The 22,815-nt window shown below is 46.6% G+C and overlaps 1 protein-coding gene across 13 annotated transcripts in view; it reads right to left on the bottom strand.

The window, feature by feature from the left end:
* The window catches only part of LOC147232374 (pleckstrin homology domain-containing family A member 7-like), a 184,986-nt gene that overhangs the window by 105,851 nt on the left and 56,320 nt on the right, over positions 1–22,815 (bottom strand). Inside the window, exon 1 of one of the 13 annotated variants that reach the window (XM_086149195.1) lies at positions 21,448–22,302. The exons of the other annotated variants lie outside the window; for them this stretch is intronic. Within the exon in view, the coding sequence (XP_086005321.1) occupies positions 21,448–21,518 (71 nt within the window). The 5' untranslated portion in view covers positions 21,519–22,302. Of the gene's footprint in view, positions 1–21,447; positions 22,303–22,815 lie in introns of those variants that run through there. 13 annotated transcript variants of the gene reach the window in all.

Here is a 22,815-nt window from a genome sequence, read left to right as displayed (position 1 = left end):
CCCTCACTTCTCAGGTAATGACCTGTCTTCCAACCGTCATCAGGAACCCGCCGTCACAAATGACATCTCGGGGAATGTATTTCGCCCCGAATGGCCGCCCTTTATTTTCATTTCATTTCATTCATTTCCACGCTGACAGCCGCGCCGACGTGAAGATCCTCCCGCGGTTAATTGCGGGGATTGGGATTTTTCGTCCCCGGCGAAGCCGTCTTAATCGCGGCTCTATTTTGGGAGGCGCGTCGGCGCGACACGTAGCCAATCAGAGGCGGCGGAACGAGCGTCGTCCACTCCTGCTGCTACCGTCGATGCTATAAGCAATCATGCAATTCAATCATGCAATTGCACGCAATTCAAGAATTGTCCACTAGGGGGCGCACTATATCGGTCAGAGTAGACGACAATCCGCATCACTGAGACGGACCAATCAGCAGACGTTATCAGTGCACCACCTGCTGCTTGTTATGACGTTGTTTCTACCCCGTTCTCCACCTCCCCGCTACGCACTAGTTAGCCAAAATGTAGTTATCACAACAGAGTAAAGTAGTTAAAGAGTGTAGAATTTTCAAAGAAAAACAGACTAAGTCCTATTTATTTACGGAGACGCACGGGAGACCTTTGTGCTCGGCGTGTTTGCAACAAGTTTCGGTATCTAAGGAATATAATATACGGCGACACTACGAGACTCATCAGCGTGAAAAATGTGACAGCTTGCAAAGGACGACCGAGGACAACCAACTTTCACCCATAGCCGAGAAATCAGTGAGGCAGCGGTAAAAGCCAGCTAGCTAATTGCTAGCAAAAATGTGCAATTTAATTTTAGTCAGCAGCTTCACTACAAACTAGTATGATGGAATTCTACTGTTCATGCAACTGCATACATTTTCAGTATGTATTGAATGTGTTTGCATGTTTCATGGATGAAGTTTACACATTTACAGGACAGGTGAATACTTTCTTCTTTACGCATTTAATAGCACTCTTTTTAGTTTGTAAGGTGTAGGCAGGGATTCAATTTAGATTTTATATGCACATGTGTAAATGGTTTAAAAATCCCTTTCTTTATGAGTCTCATTTAATCTTAAAGTGCATTACTATACTGCTCAAAAAAATAAAGGGAACACTTGAACAACACAATGTAACTCCAAGTCAATCACACTTGTGTGAAATCATAGTGTCCACTCAGGAAGCAACACAGATTCATTTTGACTTGTTTTAAGGACATTACATCAAAGTTGGATCAGCCTGGAGTTTGTTTTTACACTTTAATTTTGAGTGTGATTCCTAATCCAGACCTCCATGGGTTGATACAATTGATTTCCATGGATCATTTTTGTGTGATTTTGTTGTCAGCACATTCAACTGTGTAAAGAGGAAAGTATTTCATAAGAATATTTCATTCATTTAGATCTAGGATGTGTTTTTTAAGTGTTTCCTTTATTTTTTTGAGCAGTGTATTTGCACTGTTACTGTTGCTACCGTCGATGCTATAAGTAACAGGAACCCCCACCACCACCACTACCTCCACCCCCAATCCCTCAAGAGACTGCTCCAGGACATTTTGTTGCTATGGCAACACCTCCTTGAGGCCATCTTTAGTTTGAAAAAAAAAAGCTAACTAACACCACAACCTCGTCCGATGCAATAAATATTGCCAAACAGCGCTGGGGTTTTACAGCAGGCTCAAAAAGAAGAGGATTAGCGCTGACTTTATTCAACACCACTCGTGAAAGTGTGTGTGTGTGTGTGTGTGTGTGTGTGAGCAAACAACACAGAGCCACTCTAAGGAAGGAAAAACGGCAGCTGGCGGCCCGGCATGCTAATGGAAGACGAGCCCGCATTCAAATTCCGAACGATTCGCGGCGTCCTGACGGGGGTCTGGTCTCGCAGGGGGACGAGGGAGGGGTCGAGGTCCGCCGGCGAGCGTGACGGCACAGCGGGAGGCCGACCAAAGCAAACCCAAGACGGGGAAAGTTAGTAACGAAAGACAACTCTTGTGTGTAGGAACTACAGTGATCCCTCGCTGTAACGCGGTTTACTTTTCACGGTTTCGCTACTTCACGGATTTGCATCGTGCGTTGTGTTCCGCATTCTGATTGGCTAAAAAGTCACTCCGCTTCTTCGCTACCTGAGCGTCAATAACGTCGCAGTTTAATATGTACACGTGCGTAAAACAGCTTGCCGAATTTACATGACGTATGAGCAAATTCTCTTGCAATTTTCTCTGAAACCCATCATGTTGACAAAACGCTCTGGAGCGACAAAAGGGCCCAAAAGGCAGCGGAAGATGCTATCTATCGCAGATAAAGTTAAACTTCTGGACATGCTAAGGGAAGCTAAAAGCTATGCGGCTGTAGGTCGGCATGACGGAATGAATGAATCTTCCGTTCGTTCCATAAAGAAGGAAGAAAAAAACATAAGGACGACAGCAGCGATAAGTTGTAATAAGGATGCAAAAATTGCTGGATGCAATTTTTCATAATCATTCAAAATTTTCTCCCGTTAAATCCAATTACTCAGGTCGCGGCGGGCGGCGCTAATCTCCGCAATTTGAAGCCTTCTGTTCACATTAAAATTAAAATTATTATTTGACAGTACAGTACAGAAGTTATTTGTTGAAAAAAACATTTCTAAAGTACAGTACTCTTGTTTGCGAAACAAATGATTGAGCCTGTAAAATGGTTCGTTCTTTCTTTTCAATGTATAATTTACATTAGATGACATTGCATTGCATTTGGCAGACGCTTTTATCCAAAGCGACTTACAATAGATAGATTATATTATATTATATAGATAGATTATATTTAATTGTATAATAATTGTAAAAAAAAGATAAATAAAGGTTTCCACTTCACATATTTTTCCTATCACAGGTTCTTTTTGGGACGTAACCCCTGCTAAAAACAAGAGTTATACTGTATAGAGGTGGACGAGCCTCTCCGGGTTTGAAAAGGGGGAACTAATATCTGTAGAAAGGAGCGGGAAGCTGTCGGGATGAGCTACGCATCCATATGCGGTTTATTAGAACAGCGGAATGACCAAGCGGCCGCCGTTCTTCGAGTTTTATAGACGCCGCTTAACAGTCTGATTCCTCGGTGGGTCCTCTGCCAGCCTCCCGCAACGGTTTAATCACCTGTGGGTCGGGCCGGTGGCAGGGCGGCGCTTAATAGCTCGCGCATTTTCGGCAATAAAGTTATTCACGAGGGCCGCTCTCCACGGTGACGCCGCCAGCGCCGCTAATGCTAATAACCGCCGCGGTTTTGGCCGAGACGCTTCTGAAAACACAGCCGTCGTCATTGCCGCGGTCGCTCTCGCCGTCATCAACCGTGGGAAAGCGATTATTTCCCGGTGAGCTGACGATGAAATCACGCATCCCGGCATCTGCATCTTATTTTAAAGTCCCACTCCGAGGCAGGGTCTGTGGACGGTGGCGTGGGAACTCGTGGGTGCTCGCCGATCGGTGGAAGGCATAAAACACTTAAAAACACTTAAAAACACGAGAGGCCTGTTGTCATTTTTCTCATAGGTCCACTGCGGGGAAAAAAAAAACAATCCAGAAAACCACATTGTCTGATTTTTCAAGAATTTATTTGCAAATTATGGTGGAAAATAAGTATTTGGTCAAGAACAACAGTTCATCTCAATACTTTGTTAAACACCCTTTGTTGGGAATGACAAGGGTCAAACGTTTTCTCTAAGTCTTCGCAAGGTTTTCACACACTGTTGCTGGTATTTTGGCCCATTCCTGCTTGCAGGTGTCTTCTAGAGCAGTGATGTTTTGGGGTTGTTGCTAGGCAACACGGATTTTCAACTCCCTCCAAAGATTGTCTATGGGGTTGAGATCTGGAGACTTGCTAGGCCACTCCGGGACCTTGAAATGCTTCTTACAAAGCCGCTCCTTCATTTCCCGGGCGGTGTTTTTGGGATCTCGCGCTGACAGACCAGGCCATGATTCATCTTCAGTGCTGATGGAAGGAGGTTTACACTCCAAATCTCACGATACGTGGCGCCGTTCACTCTTTCCGTTACACAGATCAGTCGTCCTGGACCCCTTTGCAGAAAAACAGGCCCAAAGCATGATGTTTCCACCACCACGCTTCACGGTAGCTATGGTGTTATTTGGATGCTACTTAGCATTCTTTCTTCTCCAAACACGACAAGTTGATTATTTTGGTTTCTCCAAGTCCTCTTCTGGATCATCCAAATGCTCTCTAGCAAACTTCAGGCGGGCCAGGACATGTACTGTCCTAAGCAGGAGGGACACGTCCTGGCGGCGTAGTGTGTTACTGATGGTAGCCTATGTTATTTTGGTCCCAGCTCGCTGCAAGTCATTCAGAAGGTCCCCCTTCTGAATCCTACTCTGGATCATTTTGACCCCACGGGGTGAAATCTTGCGTGGATCCTCAGATCGAAGGAGATTATCAGCAGTCTTGTAGGTCTTCCATAATTGCTCCAAGAGTTGATTTCGTCACACCGAGCTGCTTACCTATTGCAGATTGAGTCTTCCCAGCCTGGTGCAGGTCTACATCTTTGTTTCTGGTGTCCTTTGACAGCTCTTCGGTCTTGGCCGTAGTGGAGTTTGGAGTGAGACTGTTTGAGGTCGTGGACAGGTGTCTTTTATACTGATAACCAGTTCAAACAGGTGCCATTAATACAGGCAACGTATGGAGGACGAAAGCGCCTCTTACAAAAGAAGTTCCAGGTATGTGAGAGCCAGAAATCTTGTTTGCCTGTCGCTGACCAAATACTTATTTTCCACTATAATTTGCAAATAAATTATTCAAAAATCAGACAATGTGATTATCTGGGTTTTTTTTTTCTTTTTTGTTTCCACACTTTGTCTCTCATGGTTGAAAATCACAGGCCTCTCTCATCTTTTTAAGTGGGAAAACGTGCACAATCGGTGGCTGACTAAATACTTTTTTGCCCCACTGTACTTGCAGATCACGGAGCACCGTTCTTAAAATCAACAGCCGTCCCTTACTACCAACAGGAATACAAAACCATAAAGCAGAAAGGAAAAATCCAAGCCGGATAGTTCTTCCAAACGTGGTTATTCCGAGTAACTAGGCTACCGGAAAAGCCCGGCGGCTGATGCATATTTGAACCCAATTTAAGCCATTTTGGAAGCACGGTTTGATTAAATTCCTCAGCAGAAGTGGTCATCGGGGCTCCTCGCTGCTTCCGCGTCTTCCCAAAACGAGAGAATTTTGATCAAACATAAACCGACAAATAAGACGCATATAACAGGACAGCGCACCGCTTGTATTGTTTCAAATCTCACGACACGGTAGTCACGACAACAAAGATACCGTCTGAGATTTTCCGGTGTCTTGTAGCCGAACACCTTTTTCAAACGCGGTAATCAAAAACTTGGGGCCCGGCGCGGGGATGTTTGACAAAACCCCATCCGAGCTATGGATAGCCCTGCCGGAAAAAAAAAAAAAAAAAAAAAAAAACCCTGGCGGCGAGCGTCCCGCTCCGTGACTGGTGGCGGCGTCAATGAGGCCCGGCAGGTCGGCGGCGGGGGAACATCAATTATTCCGGCGGCGACGTCTGAGCGAGGGGCTCGCCGCCGCCGGTGCAAGAGGGGGGGTTCGACCGCGGGCGAGCCTTGAGTTTGCAGATAGAAAACCGCCTTTTGTTGCCGGTGTTTACGGGAGGCTGCTACGTGTTGATGAGAGCGCTTTTATTGTCCGGGAGGCGAGGCGGAGGCGCTCAGAGCGCTCCATCATCCCCCTCGGGCCGAACGCTGACGTAAATGGGGCGGCGGGCTGACTGCGGCTGCCCAAATGAGGGTGTCTCGGTGACATTGAGGAGGAGGTGACGCTTCCGTGCACGGCCGATGGGAGCGAAGTGCACGTGAGGCACGCAATTACACATCCCGACTCGTTTTGTTTATAAAATACAGCTATGAAGTTGCCGCGGACGATCACCTGCCTCCATCTTCCCCTTCGAGCCTTCCTCCTCTACTGGTTTCTCCCCGATCTATAATAATGATTGCTATCATTATTTCTTATCAATACGTCTCCAAAGTCGGGATTTCGGCGTCCAGGGAAATGCATTTCTGCACTCCACGTGACAATAAACGCTTTGATTCTCGGATCTTAAATGAATAAAGGAACAAGAGGACAAAGCTGGGAATCAACAACCTCAAAGTTCAAGGAAATATAAGCGAAACTTTCTGACATGAGTAAACAGGTGTTTAAAATGGCACTAAATTGGCAAATGCCCAATATATTAAATACAATTTTTACACTGCGAGTGGCTTGGGAAAATAAATTATAAATATGTAATTGAAGTGTATTTCATTTGTATTAATTCCCTTTTTTTAACTTTTAGTTCTAAGTTGGAAGATTATTGTGGTCTTGAAATATTAAATAAAATTATATTTATTATTTTTCGCCGCTCAAATTAAACGTCACACTCGCGGAAGCCGGTATACCTGCCAGCAGAAGTCCCATAAACCAGGTAAAATAAATATTTCTGAAGATATTTTGCAAATATTTATTTCTTATTGTTTACTGACACAGTGATTTTTTTCCCGATTTATTTTTAAAATTCAGGTCAAGGCTCCGCTAAACGCTCTGAAAGCCCAAAGCTCAAAATGAGTTCATTAGATAAATAAAATTTAATTTTCTCCGTAATACTTTGTGAATTTCAGAACCAACACACTACACACTTGTTTATACAAAGTGTAAAGTTAATAAAAAGCAATATATACAGTGGTACCTTTATTTTAGACGTCAAAAAGTAATTGCGGCTCCCGGTGTTTTCTTTTCCGAGGAAACCGGGTCCAAATGGCTCTTTGGGTGTTGCGGGTTGCCGAACCCTGCTTTAGACAACTGACCGCGGAATAAGAAGAGCCGTGGATTTCGGAGCGGCAGCGGGGTCAGGATTATTGAGCGAACGAGATGAATGGAATAAATACAATCGAAGGCTACGCCCACGCAAATGCAGCATTGCCTTCGCCGGACCGGAGAGTGACTTGCCGGTCGTCCCGCTGGAAAAGGAAAACGCTTCAAAAGGTCATGGAGGAAAATTTGACGAACCCCGATCTGTAGCCGACGGACCGGGTGACATTCAGCGCGACTCAATCAACCCGCTGGCCCTCTGTATTTAATTTAGCCAACTGCGCTAATCCTGGGGATTCAAAAGTGACAAAACGGCATCTTTAGCCACGCGCAACTTGGAAATCGATAGAGAAAAATAAAGCTACTGAGGCATTCTTAACACTCCCGGGAGGTCAGGGGGGTGGATGGAGGCTGACATGAGGTCGGGGTCGAATTTCCAGCCCGCGGTAGCCTCAGTCGACGCGGCGTGAGGAAAATAAAAAATCAAATGTGATTAAAAACAGATAAACGGCACTTTAATGCTTATTAAGGCCGGAAATCAAGCCAATCTTGAGCGCTCTGCCCGAGGGGAGGTGCGAGCTTCGCCCTCTCCTCACCTTCTCCCGGCAAAGCAGCACCGCTTTGCTAATCGCCGCTAACAAACATGCTAAGTTGTTTTTGCGCTTTTTCCCCTAAAATGTAGCCGCCTGCTCACTGACAGGAGCAGAGGACGGGGTTTTCGGCCGACGACCGAGCGAGAGGTCGAGTATGGCGGGGTTAGTTCGTTTCGTTACATCAGGGGTCGGGAACCTTTTCGACTGGGAGAGCCACAAAAGCCAAATATTTCTTGATATATATCTCATCGAGAGCCGTATAGTATTTTTAACGCGCAAAAAATGAAATACGTCTTGCTTTTAACGCGACCTCTGATGCTGCATGGATTTGCTCGAAGTGCCGCTTTATATTTGACCGTTTCATCGACGCAATTTTATCATAGCATATTAGACGTACCGCAGATCCAAATGCGAATTCTTCCGTCCACGCAGCCTGGAACGCACGGTAATCATCGTCTTTTATTTCTTTGTCGTCATCTTTTCCGTTAAAATAAAGTAGTCGGCTATCTGATCAAATTAATTTCTTCACCTTTACAACGACCCAGACGGTTCCCAAACCCGACCGACGGGTGACCCGTGAAATTTATCTTCAAAACTAATTTCTGTTTACTTTGAAATGACACCGTATTATGAAGAAATCTTCTTCTTCTTTGGGCTTTTCCCTTCAGGGGTCGCCACAGCGAATCAACTTTCTCCATCGAACCCTAAAATTACTAAGAAGAAATATCACACGTATTTTAAAATCAGTTCCAAACTGATTTTTTTTCTTTTTCAACTCAAAATTGTCTGGGAGCCATAAGGCATCACCAGAAGAGCCATACCTTCCTGACCCCGGAGTTACACGGTGACATCCAGCTTAGATTTTTTCTGAAGTTGCACCGGCTACCAGTAGATGCCAGGATCAAGCTCAAGGCCCTGACCCTGGCACTCAAAACCACCTCAGGAACAGGTCCAGCATATCTGAACCAAATGAGAAGACCTTATGTTCCCGGCAGAGAGCTGCGTTCCTCTAATACAAACCTACTAGCAGTACCTTTCGCTCGCTCTAAGCGATCTCAGGCAAAACTGTTCTCAGTTCTACTACCTCAGTGGTGGATCAAACTTCCGGAAGCAACAAGACTAGCATCATCTCTTTCAACCTTCAAGAAACAGGTAAAAACTGTTCTCTTTCAGGACTTTTTACTGCGCCGATGCCCCAGATCAGGTTAGGCAGCAAGTTAGGCTATGCAGTGTGTGTGTGTACGTTTGTGTATGTCTTTCAAATGTCAAAAAAAAAAAAAAAACTCACTAACCTAAGCTTACTGTTCTGTATATTTCCTGTGCATCGTGTATTTGCAAGTGTATTTGCAGTCCCTATGTCCTCTATTGTAAGTCGCTTTGGATAAAAGCGTCTGCCAAATGCAATGTAATGTAATGTAATAAAAGTCAAAGTCAGCTTTACGGTCAATTTCATACATAGGAAAGGAGAAGACCTTTCTCAGCGGATGAATTCACCTAAGCAAGCATTCCACATTTTCACACTCATTCATGCCTCGATGACGTACGTGTCCCGGGCGTTCGGTGTTCCCAAGGTTTAATGTTTCCGCCTCACAATGTTCCCCCATTGAGTCGGACGATCCCGGGATCTATTGCCGTCGGGGTCTCGGTATTCCCAGGGTTTCGACGCTCCCGGGAAGCGAGCAGAAATATGACAGGGTTCCAGGGGTCCGGCGCTCTCCAATCCCATAACAACGTGTCCCCTGGGGTTCTACGCTGACAACTAACCCCGTACCTTGTCTTCGGCTAATGTGGGCTATTAGGATAGTAACTCGTGATGCCTTGTATCCTGGAGATGCTCTAGAAAGCAAAAAATAAAACACCTCGGCTCAACACGAGCCCCCGATGAGCCGTCGAAGCCTTATTTCCACTGCGAGCCGTTCATTGTGCTTGCTCGGGAAATACTTCGGAGTGGCCGGCGGCGGAGCGGCAACGACGGCCATTACCATCGGACCGCTGACGGGCGCTCGCTGTTCGGCTGACAAAGGAGACAACGCAAACCTGTCAGTCAAAGCGGAAGCAAAAGCCAAGAAAATGATGAGGGAAAAAAAAAAAAAAATTCACCCTGATGCTCAAGAGTGATGTATTGAGGACGGCAAGAAGGGTGTGTGAGATGTTCGCTTCAGATGTCAGTCGTATCATAGGGGACGATCGGCGCGAGGAAACAACAACAGCGGCAACAAAAGTTTTGTTTGGCCCCTTTGGCTCTTGCTTTTGGACATGTATGCTTCTTTCCCCCGAGCGCCACGTGGATCTACGCTAGCGTATCTTACCCAAGAAGTACAAGTCCACGTGAACCCAGACTGCACGGAAAGATGCAGGGGGGCCAATAATGCCCGTCCTCGCTCTGGACCTCCAGATGCATTAGCGCTGGTCTGATTTACCGGATAACAAAAGGCCTGCGTCTATTTCAAGAGCGCAAGATAATAAACACAGGGACCTCTGCAGAGAAGCCACGGCGCACGATGGCCTGGAGCTGCAAGGTGGTGCGCTAATGCAAAGGATATTTGTCCCGTTCCGTTCTGTTCAACTGGGTTTCCTGAACACCTCGACAACTGAACTCTACATCCTCTTCTCTCACACCAGCTACCTTCATGTCTTCTTCTACTCGTCTTTCTCAAGGCCTACTGCCTGGCAGTTCCAACCTTCAGCATCTTTCTACCCAGATCTTCACTATCCCTCCTCTGTCCATGTCCATGATGTATGCCATAGGTGTCAAACTCCGGCCCGCGTGCCAAATTTGGGCCGCACGGTAATTATATTTGGCCCGCAAAGCCGTATCAAATGACAAGAATGACCAAATCCCAGAATTTTCTGCTGGTGTTTTGGCACGAAAATCACAACAGGACCCATAAACGCCCTCTCCTCTGTTGACAGTAGTCATAGCGACCTTATGCTAATACTAGCATCCTGCTACTTAGGCAGAAAACAGGATTTTGCATGTGTGCAATATTAAGTTAAATATTGTATAGTATTAAGCAAACGCTCATATTTATTTTTTAAGCAAAACTTGTTTGGGTCCAGATGAAAAGGTTAATTGTTACATTTTTTTCAATAAATATCAATTTTGGCCCGGTGTGTCTTTGAGTTTGACACCCCTGGTGTTTGCTGTCACTTGCACTGAGGATTGTGATGACGTCTACATTGGAAGTCAAACAACCTCTGCACAAACGGATGGAGGTCCATCTCCACCTGAAGGACAAGGGACAATCTTTTAAAGACAGCGATGTCCCTATTCTAGCCAGAGAAGACAGATGGTTCAAAAGAGGAGTCAAAGAAGCCGTCTTTGTCAAAACAGAAAAACCATCTCTGAGCAGAGGAGGGGGCTACAAACACAACCTTTCATGCCTAACTGGGATCAATACCAAGATGGATTTGCACACACGGACCAGGACCTTCTGCACCCTCCAAAAAAACGGGAAAGATCCACCGCCAGAACCAGACCCCGGTCACCTCCACATGAGCCTCATTCATGTTCATGTGATCCAACATGTTCCGCTCCTTTGTTTAGCTTTACCTTTTCACATTTCAATCCAGGTCATCACACCGAGTTGCTCTTCTGTTCCAACGAACAACACCCTCATCAGCATAACAACCCCATTATCCCGAGTTTCTGCACATCACCTCCTTCCAGAAACACCACGTCGGTCATTGGAACTGAAGAAGCTTCTGGGATGAGGAGCGTTATGTCTTCAAGTGAAGAAATTCAAGCCCAGTTGCAAAGACGCACCACCATCTTGCACACTTGGAGCCTCCTTCATACATGGAAATGGACTCCGTGTTAATCTGACATCTCCGTATGCCCACGTCAACCAAGCGGACAGATCGGATATTACCTGTCAGAACGGGCTGCACCTCGGTTTTACTGATATAATATTCATTAAACTCCCGCTGACGGAGAAAACAGCGGGAGCGCGATGGAGGACGGAGGCTCTCGATAAACTCCAGGACACTACGGTCGGTAATAGTTTGCTCTCAACCAGAGGTTTTCAAATCCACGTCAAAATCACCGCCTTTTCTTCCCCCCCCCCCCGAAATCGGTTGTGACCCTTTGTGTTGGACATCTCGGCCACGCGAGGAAACGAAGAAAACTGATGATTATAAAGTTTGCCAGGGTACAACATCATCCCGAAGCACCTGCGTGAGGCGTTTCCTCTCCAAAAGCTCGGATCGCCGCTAAACCTGCCGCTTAAAGACATCGGAGTTCCTCCGGACTCTGCTATCTAAACACCATCTCCTCTGTGAGATAATTACAACCCGTTTCGGCTAAATCCCCCTGATATTAAGAGCCGGTGCGTCATTTTATGACGGACAGTCGGTGAAGAAACCATCTCCAGGAATCCAAGGTGGAAACTCACCCTCTGGATGAGTTCTATTGGACCGAAAAATAATGTTAATTTAACGATTTCTCCTCTGACTGAAGCCCCGCGCAGAGGGAGCTGCCCCTTCACTTTCGCGAGGATCTTCTACATCAATATAGCAAAGCGGCCCCTCGACAGCGATGGGGATCGACGGCCGTCTTCTGACGGAAAAGAAGTTGAAAGGCTGCAAGTTCATTCCAGGAACTGCCTTACGACAGGGGAACATTTCAGCACCACACCGGCAAGGAAGACAGAAGTCACCACGGCATTCACGTTCGGCATGGCAGGAATAATAACCGTGAGTTAAAGGATTTTTATCTTCCCCCTGCACTGTTTAGCCGTTTGCTAACTCCTATTTTATTTTAGCCCAAATGTTGTCGCTCTCCTAGCAGGCCGGAAGAGCTTGGAGCTTTGAAAAATGGCGCTCGGCGGTCCACTAAGGTCCTGCCTCGGAGTAGGAGCTGAAATGGCTCAAGGATCTGAGGTGCACGATCCCTGGTTCCTCTGCGAGACGGCCCTGGAAAGTGTAGCGCTAACAATGCTAACTTTAGCTTTTGCTAAATTGTCGCTCTTACTTGTTTACATTTCGATCACTACTTCCGGCGCTGTCTTGCGCAGCTGCCTGCCAGAGTTTCTCCTCACCTTAGTGTCTCTTTTTCCTAAATTCTCTACTTCTATTTTTCTATTTACTTCTTCTTGCTTTAGTAACAATTAAGTTAATTGAATTTACCAAAACAGGAGATGTTGCTACATTCGCTATCTCTTGTTTTCGCGGTGCTTGGAGCACTTTTTCCGAGCCACATCTCGGTCCTGGCGGGACTGTTAACTGTTGTTAACAGTTAACAGTTAAGACAATTTATATTTCATTGTATTTCTTATTCTTCCTCTTTCCTACTATTAACTATTACTGTAATGTTTTTGCTTGAAACTCTGGCACAACAATTTCCTTCAGGATAAATAAAGTTGTTCTCATTCTCTCATTCTCATACTGTTATTTTTTTTTTTTTTTTACTGTTCTATTAATTTTTCTAGCTTGAAACTGGACCTGGGTACTAATTTTCGTACCACAAACAGGAAGGTGTGCTGCCATGACAATAAAAAGTTCCTCGAATCCTTGAACCGCAAACATTTCTCACAGTTCGAAAAAAAAAGGAGCTACTGCCATCGTCTCTCTGTTTACGCCTTCACAGGAAATTGAACGAGAATCCATATTGGTCTCAAGTGACTGAAACGGGCTTTAGCATCTTTCTCTAACTTGAACTCGCTAACTTCGCAGCCTTGACACACCGTCGAAATATCCCTGCCGATGATCCAGCAGTCCGTGTGTGCTTTTAACGTTTCTTTATTCCATCTGTATTCGCCGGGGAGAGCTCATTCTTTTGCAAGAAGAGGTCGAAGTAGCCCTGGGATAAGAAATCGATAAGGATAAGAAAAAGCAACTACCGGTTGACGTGACCAAAAAAAAAGGGAAAGGGCAGAGTTGTTCAAAAAGAAGGTAACAAGAGAAGACGTAGATTCGGTTATAAAATAATATGCAGATGATTGTCCCGAAATAGAGCGACTGTCCTTTTGATGAGTGAAACCTCCGAGTGTGATCGAGAACCCGTCCCGTCCAATCAGGGCTGCCGCCGATAGCGTCTCCAAAAACATTTCCAGAACGTTCGGAAATCTCATAATGTAGTTTCGACGGCCGCTCAAATCCTTGAAATGCATTCCGGGGGTAATCCGATTACTGAATTGAACCCAAACAGAAACCTTTTCTTTCTCTAATTTTGGGCTATTTCGGTATTCGCCGCTCTAAACTACGGACGCCGTAATTAGATTTGGGGCTCTGAAATGGCACAAAGTCTGGCAGCGGCTCTTCGGATGTCAGGAGAAATCTGAGCTGACTTGCTGATTCATAATTAAAACCTATTTGATCGTCTCGAAAGGGGGCTCGAACAAAAAGCGCCTCTTGAACCGACGGAGATCTGACGCGACTGCACAAACATGCGTGGATGTATTTTCCCGATATTTACTCAGCTAGCGCGGCTCCTTTGAAGCTATTCTGAGCTGTTTGTGCCGGAGAGGCCGGGCACTGAATAACTCCGCCGGTTCACACTCCAGCCTTCTCCTTTGATGGTCCGCGAAAAAGTGACTTCAATCGAAAGCGTCAAATTAGCTTCCCCGAGCACGTCTCGAGATGTTTTGCTAGCTAGCGTTAGCGGGATCGTCTGATAAAGTCCCGATAGACCCGGATTTACTGCGCGCAGGTAGCCTAGCGCGTTCCCCCCTGCCATTGCCAACTAGTAAGGAACACCAGACACTCGCTGAAAATAACGTGATGTAAACCTGAGGTAACTAACTTGTTTTTTTTTTTTTTTTTTTGGTTGGTTTTTTTTTCCATATTTCAGTTTAAAGAGCTACTTCAAAACAGAGCAAAAGGAGACAGACTCCTTCAGCGGGTCCGGTTTAATATACTGCTCAAAAAAATAAAGGGAACACTTGAACAACACAATGTAACTCCAAGTCAATCACACTTGTGTGAAATCATCGTGTCCACTCAGGAAGCAACACAGATTCATTTTGACTTGTTTTAAGGACATTACATCAAAGTTGGATCAGCCTGGAGTTTGTTTTTACACTTTAATTTTGAGTGTGATTCCTAATCCAGACCTCCATGGGTTGATACATTTGATTTCCATGGATCATTTTTGTGTGATTTTGTTGTCAGCACATTCAACTGTGTAAAGAGGAAAGTATTTCATAAGAATATTTCATTCATTTAGATCTAGGATGTGTTTTTTAAGTGTTCCCTTTATTTTTTTGAGCAGTGTATTTACCCCAAACAAATTTGACTGACGCGGAGATTCGAAGGAACGACCGATGTGCACTAAACTTCGGATTGGTTTTTGAGCGACGAAAACAAAATCTCATTAAACGGCGTGAGCTGTTGTTAGAGTGAGTCAATGAGGGGAGGAAACTGAAGCGTGGAGAAGCGACAGAAAACAGGGAAACAGCTTTTGTCCTAGCAGATGGACTTCTGATATTTGGAGAGATGGAACTTTTAAGTCCCTGTAAATCCCGGGATTATCATGTAAAATGTGTTCTCTTTTTTTTCCCCTCCCCCAAAATCAATAACGGATGTCGTTTCACCTTTTCCTCACTCTGACTGCTGAAACTACCAAAACTGTCTTCTTGAAACAAACATTTGTATTTTCAACAAGTTAGCTCAGCTCCAGTCTACAACAACTATTTGACATCTCACTGACGCGCCGGGTATTTCACAAAATCTCAGATGAGTCATGTGGTATTGCATCAGCTGCCGTCGAATCGTTTAAGATTTGTTTCGAAGTCTCAAATCCCGGCGCGCCGGGTTTCGTAACGTCATCTCGCCGTCCCTCTGTCCCGTTGACTGTCCTCGCGGGACGATCTGCGCGTCCCTGAACAAATCGCTTTGGGTTGTTGCTCTAGCGGTGTGTTTAAAAACACGTTATTTAAACAAGAATTCTTTTCTGCACCCTCTCATCGAGACGTACAACATCTCGCTCCCTCAATTTAGTACAAGGGTGTCAAATTTATTTTGATACGGGGGCCGAATTTGATGTCAAGGGGGTCGGACCAGTAAAACCATTACACTAAGTCCAAATTTTTCCTTTGTTTTAGTGTAAAGGAGTTAAATAAAAATAAAAATAAAAAAATACATGACAAATGAATATTAAAAATGAATATTACAAAATTGTTGAGTTAAAAGAGAAAATCTTGTCACAGTGGGAAAAATTGCTACTAGAATTTATAAGAAAATGGATTGGTAGCGTGTATAAGAGGAGGTATAATGTTTACAAGGCTATTCTGGTTATCAAATCAATCTTTTTAATTTACTGTTTTTTTTTTTTTTTTGCTATTGTTTTTTTTTATAGAAATAAGAAAAGATAAGATCATTTTAACAATGTCACTTGACAGTTTTTTTTTTAGCAAAAAATCAATCAAATTTTGAAGCAAAAAAAATACATTGCAAAGTGACTTTTTCATTTTTTCCTTGCCGTTTTTTTTTTCGGAAACCCACTGTATAAAACCCCAAAATGCATGTGAGAAAAGACGCCAAGCCGCACGAACAGCAAAGATTTCATTTCAGGCAGGGGAGCCACAAAATATTGTTCCGAGGGCCGCAATTAGCCCGCGAGTCTGAGACCCATGATTTAGTATCTCCAACTCCTGCATCGAAGGTGTCAAACTCTGGCCCGCGGGCCAAATTTGGGCCGCACTGTAATCATATTTGGCCTGCAAAGCCATACTAAATGACTATTAGAGCTGGCTTGCCGGGATAGTCTACAGCACATGTATCGCTAATTCTACTTTCTGCTGGTGTTTTGGCACGAAACAGGACCCATAAACACCCTCTCCTCTGTTGACAGTAGTCATAGCAACCTTATGCTAATACTAGCGCCCTGCTACTTAGGCAGAAAACAGGATTTTGCATGTGTGCAATATTAAGTAACATATTGTATAGCATTAAGCTATGCTTGTTCCATATTTTGTTTTTAAGCAAAACTTGTTGGGGTTCATTGTTACATCTGGAGGAAGATTTTTGTCAACAAATATCAATGTTGGCCTGTGACTGTCCCAGTTCTGAATTTTGTCCCACTGTGTCTTAGAGTTTGACCCCCCTGTCCTGCATGCTTTTGGACAAAGAATCAAACCAGGGGTCTTTTTGCTACCGGGCGGAAAAGGCAACCACTGCGCATCCTCATTGCCAATCAGTATATACTGTCGTCGCCAACATGGCGCCCTCCACTTCAAGCGCTCCTCCACTCCAAGGACCACTTTTTCAACAGTGCGCAAATGCTCCTACTATCTTACAGCTGGCACTTTTGGATACCTCCCACCGTCACACATAGGTTTCTTTCCACCAGAGCTACAGATCATCATACACTCCTGCGACCGCCACCACCAACCACCACCCCCAGGATGGTACAAAACCAGCTCCGACACAGTGACTGATCGCCCACTTCCGTTTTCCTCTCTGCTCTCCAACACTGGCCTGGTTTCTTGTTTGCAAAGGGAACGTGATTATTATTTCCTGTCGGGTGTTTCGCATCTGGGCCCTGCTCATTACTTCTCCGACGGCGAGAGCAGAACGCGGAAAAGCCTCGGCGTCGGGAAGGACATTTTCCCCTCCGGGTCAACGGCAGTGACAGCTTGGCATTCTGTGACACCAGGGCCGCCTCCCGGAGAGCAACTTCATTCACCCTGACAAAGTGTCAGTCATATAAAGCGCCGTCATCACCGGAGCGTCCGAGAAGAGCCGGAGGCTGAGTGACGGAGCCCTGAGAGAAGGCGCTCGGGTCAGACGCTTCTTCCGCCCACGCTTTGGATCTTTTGATGACTTAGCGAAAGTTCGCTAGGTTTGATTTGCCTTCTCCTCCGGCGCCGGATGCAGGGCTTACGCTTCGGCCTTAAAATTGTGATTAAGTCGTTACGCGCTCAAAAAACAAGCCAGGAGAAGGTCATGGGAATGTTTTTGGAGTCCCCAGAATGCTCGTGGAGACACGGGAAAACAGAATTAAAGCTTTTCTCCTGAGCGCTCTAAGTGGACGATGACCTAGTTCTGAATATGGGAAAACATCTGAAAGCGCACTGAAGTGTCTCTGTGTCCAAAAGCCAGAGATCGGGTTCGCACGGTGGACATTTCTGTCAAAAACGTCTCCCTTTGGAGACGGCACGAGTTTGTTTGTTTTTTAAATGGAGGTCGATGCTGCTTCCGGCGCTCATTGAAGATCCCAACATCAGCTGCAGACATATTTCACCTCGTCTGTCAGCGTGTCCATCACCAGAGACGGAGCTCAGAGCTGATCCGCCAACTCTCGTACAAGTTCCCTCATGTTCCAGCCTCGTCCTCACAGAGACCTCTGTTGTCACCTTCTCCAAAAGCCGCATTCCTCCCAGCATCAATGACGTTGAGGAGTACATGTCTTGATCCAGAGCGGAGGTGAGGAAGCATCTGGGGAACCTTGGTATCTCCTTCCCACAGGAGCACACATCACACGCACTACCGTTTCCAAAGCAGACACAGGTTAAGAAATGAAATGTGTGTGTGTGTGTGTGTGTGTGTGTTGTCGCGGGCATGCGTAGATCAGAGCGAGTGTGAGTTTGCGAGTGTGTCTGCAGGGATGAGGCAAAGGCTTTCAGACAATCTGCTCCATTCACCTCCCGCTGGGCCACAAGCCCAAATCCATTTACTTCACTGAGCCGTAGTGAGCCTGACATACCAACACACACACACACACACACACACACACACACACACACACACGCGCGCGCACAAGCACATTTAAGTACACATCCCCGGCATGCAGCTGCATCAAAATTACACACTCGAGGGGTGAGAGGCTCATCACACCCCCTACCGATCTGGTCTGGGGTCATGACCTTTGTCACTTCCTTGTTTTCTAACCCGTACATTTGCGCAGACACACACACACACACACACACACACACACACATACTCGAATCGATAACGCACTGTGAAAACACGCAGGTCCTCGTAACGCTTCCACGCTCCACTCCGGCCCCAGGGCGCCCGACGGACGAGTCTTGGATCGCGCCGGATCGGCGGGACAAGGAAACGAACCAGGGTTTCTTTAAACGGTCAACGAACGCACAAAGACTCGGGCGAGGGGGTTGGAGTCCGACGGGGTCGATACCGTCACTGTTGACAGGCGGGGTAATGATTCACTCCGGCAGGTTCTGACGCTTATTTGCACTTCACTCGGGTTGCCCTTTTTCCAAATATATGGTACTTGTCGCCCTGTTTTTTTTCGGTTTCGGTCCCGAACGAAGCCATTTGGATAAAGTCGGCACGTCTCGAGGAGTTTGAGAAGATTCAGATCGGTCCGCCGCATTCTTAGTTTAAAAAGAATAAAAAATATTCGGTGTCTATTCGCTTGGATTTTGGAGGTCATTTCTAAATGAACATCGTCGATTTTTCGAAGGGGAACGTCTGCTGGTCTTCCCCTTCAGCAGGAGGTAAACTTTATTAAGTCACTCAGCCCAACTCGATCTTCCAAGACGGAGGCACGTGGACAGAAAATCCCCGGGAGGGCCGTCAATCCACGAGGGAGGATTTAAAAAAAAAAAAAAAGTAATCAGACGTGAAAATGACACCGATACGACCCGACACGGAGGACGATCTCGGTTTTAGAGTCACCAGAGGGGCTCGAGAGGAAAGGGGGACGGTTTTCCTGGACCGGCGGGCCGAGGGGTGACTCAGTCGTCGGACTAAACCCCCGCCGCCGCCGACCCCCTCATCCCTGCAGCTGCTGCTGCTCCAAAATTAAAATTACAATACAACCCAACAAGGTATGCAAGCTATTATGGAGCATGCAATCACACACACACACACACACACACACACACACAGCTGTATGTATTATGCCTTAGTCATTTCTCAAATCCTCCCTCACTATGCTCCAAGCGCCACTGTGGAGACGGGCTAATCGGTATTCAAGCCTGGCGAGCTCCGGCAGCGGTTAGAGGTTAGGGACTATTACTGTATCTGACGGAGCGCGGCGTGGGCGGGGCCGCCGCCGCCGCCGCCACCGCCGCTCGCCGCTCGCCTGACCGCCGCCCCCCCCTCCTCCAACTTCCCTCAGGGGAGCGATGAGTGATGGTGTTCATTTGTGAGTAGGTCACATCTGAAACCCGTGATAAATGTGATGATGTCGGGGCTGCCGGGAGGGAGGGGGCGCCGCCTCCGCCTCCGCCGCCGCCGGTGGGGACGACGACTCCTCACGACCCGCTGGTTTTTTTTTTCGGGAAGCGGAGGAGCGGGTTTCCGAACGGAGAACGGGTGCGACCGGTTTACCGGCTGTCTTCGCGCTCGGGGGGGTGGGAGTTGTTTCTGGAAACACCGGTTTGATCGGGATCTCGCGTTTGGAAACGGTCTCTCTATATTTGGTAACACTAGAAATAACAAAAGATGGATGGGGGGTTTTTCACGCCAAGCGGACAAAAAGTTCACAAGTTGGGACGACCTGAAACACTAAGATGAGCATTTGCAAACGCAAAAAGTGCCCAGATTACCAAGATGTTTGGACGAGTGAATGGTTGCTCTTCTCTATCAGTGGCCCTGTGATGGATCCAAGGTGAACCCCGCTTCTCCTCCAATGACAGCAGGGTAACCTTGGGGTAACAGGTTATCCTGCACTCAAGGTTACTGGGGTAACAGGTTAACCACAGTAACCTGGAGTGCAGGATGAGCGGTACAGAGAATGAATGAATGAATGAATGAATGAATAAGAGTTGGGTTGTATTGAAATGGAATTTGTGACTTGTTTTGAAACGTCGCAAGGCGAGAAAAAGATCTCACAGGGAAAGAGGTTAAATATCTGGTGGATATCCAAATGAATCAATCTTATGGATATTTTGTTGATTCAATAAACTTTCTGCGCCTACAGAAAGTTCCATTTTGGATTTGGATATATTAAACGCTTCTTGAACTGAACGCCAAACCGGAGCGACAAAAGCTGAAAAAACACCGTGCGCTAATCCGGAAAACAGCTTTGAATCGCGCCGATTAATTCAGCCTCATGTTTTTTTTAGATTAACAGATTTAACGCGTTTAACCCTCAGGTGTTACAACAGAAGATATTTTCATCTTACCGCCATGCTGCTATACTGAATATACAATTTATATCAATCATATTTTCCACTGAGAGAGAGCGGTTTCTGGATTCTGCACTTACTATATGTCAGTGGTTCTTAACCTTGTTGCAGGTACTGAACCCCACCTGTTTTACATGCGCATTCACCGAACCCTTCTTTATTGGATCGAGGATGGTTTCGTTGATGGGTACAAAGAACAGGCAGAATAGCCTTTTCATCGAATCTGGATCCCTTCACCTTGAATTCAGCAAGCGCTATGTTCTTGTAGTTCCCATCTCCACGCAGCTGAAGGAAGCCTTCCCTTAGTTTTGCCGGTGCCGGACTAGAATTGCTCATCTTGTCTTTGCAAACATGCAGTTAGGACATCGATTCCAATCACGTTCCGTCATGTGTGAATCCGTATTGTACGTATTCTTCCGACCGCTTTCTTTTTTTTGCCTGACATAATTAGTATGAAGGGATTAAAATATTAAGAAAGAAATCACATGACGTACCATCACGACAGTCACAAGTAACTACAACTGAGCGCGCCAAAATCCCCGCAGCACGGATAGGCCGAGCTATGTAGCGTGATCACCTGCGGCCAGTGATGTCATCACCAATGTGTGTCTTGACCTCCGCCGAACCCCTGAGACTGACCCGCCGAACCCCTGGGGTTCGATCGAACCCAGGTTAAGAACCGCTGCTATATGTTTACACAACTAGAATATAATATACAACATCCCAACATACACGAATCCAAACCAGACAGGAAACTAAACCTAATTCAGCTTAAAAGAGACGATGAAGGGGGATGAAGGGGGGGGTCTGGTTACTTTAATTAATTTCCCAAAGGTACACACACACACACAAACACACACACACAAACACACACGCTTCTAATTGAGCTTCACCACCGTGACGGTTGTGTTCCGGTGCAAAAGAAAGGGGGTCGGTGGTAGAAAGCGTTGGGCGGCGTCGTACCTGCAGGGTGCGTGGTAGAAGGGGTACCCGGGGTGGGGGATGTGGTTGCAGTATCCCGACTGGTTCCACATGGCGCTGCTGCCGTTTCAACTTTTTGTTTGAGTTTTGTTTGGGTTTGTTTTGTTTTTTTTCTAGAGCCGCGTGAATCTGCGTCTTGCCTCCATGGTGGGATTTGCCGGGCGGGCGTTGGGGAGCGGCGGGGAGGACGAAGGCGAGACGATGAGCACACCTGGAGCTGCAGCCCTCTTCCTCCTCTTCCTTCCTCCACCCTGATGTGCTCAGCTGGCCCGGGTGAAGTTTGAATTCTGCCTCCAGCTTTTCATTTCCCCGACCGTCTCGGTCGTAAACGGCTGTGTTTTTGTTTCCCTCCCCCCCCCCCCCTCCCGCTTTCTTTTTTTTTTTTTTGTAGCTCGTGCGTTAATGTCCGCCTCACGTCTCCATCTGACCGCTCGCCTCCAGGGATTTCCTGTTTACATCGGCGCTCCGCTCGGGGTCACAAACCCGGCGTTTCTCCTGACGCGGAGCGCGCAAAGCATCCTCTCGGAACTTCACCGCCGCCGCCGAGAATCCATTTCCCTCGGGGGAGGTTTTTTTTTTTTTTAGATCCACAGTCCGTCCGCCCTTCTGTCGACGTTTGGTTTCAGTGTTTTGCCCCCCAACGCCGCCGCCGCCGCCGCCGCCGACGACCGACAGACGCTCCAGCCACGAAAAAGCAGTGGAGCCGAATGACGGAGCGAACTATCGGAGAGAGGAGAGGGAAAGGCGGAGGCGGAGAAAGAAAAAGAGAGAGAGAGAGGAGGTAAACAGAGCGGAGCTGCCTTCCTACTCCTGCCTCATGTTCATCTGGCTGGATACACACCACTGAGAGGAAGAGAGAGAGTGTGTGTGTGTGTGTGCAGCACATACACTGAGCTAAAGAGGGAGTGTGTGTGTGTGTGTAGCACACACTGAGGGAGCGATAGAGGGAGAGAGCGTGTTTACATCCAGCCCGAAAAAAAAGGAAAAAAAAGGTGCGACGGCGGCGTAATTTAAGACGCCCGTGCAAACGCGGCTGAGCTCGGAGGTAAAGGCGGCGCGGCAGCAGGTGAGTCGCTCGAAAACACAAAACGGTAAGATAGAAAGTGCGAGGCGGTAAATGTTGAAAGCAGGATGCCAGCGGAGACCGTTTGTTTGTTTGTTATCGGGGTGGCAGAGATATACAAACATTCACCATTTCATTCATACGTCTCGGCATTTGAGGGTTTCCTACAGACTTCCTGCACTTCCTTGCGATTCTTTGTCGGCGGCTGAATTTTTTCTCGTCAAAATTCGAATTAAAAAGAAGCAAAACATCTGAAAGCACTTTTGAAAATGATCGAGAGACGTGAA

Source organism: Fistularia commersonii, chromosome 7 (genome assembly GCF_037954325.1).
Source record: "Fistularia commersonii isolate RoL2024-O1a breed Wild chromosome 7, RoL_Fcom_v1.0, whole genome shotgun sequence".
Lineage (NCBI taxonomy): Eukaryota > Metazoa > Chordata > Actinopteri > Syngnathiformes > Fistulariidae > Fistularia > Fistularia commersonii.
The sequence above is the reverse complement of the archived record's forward strand: the minus strand, read 5'-3'. Positions and strand labels throughout refer to the sequence as shown.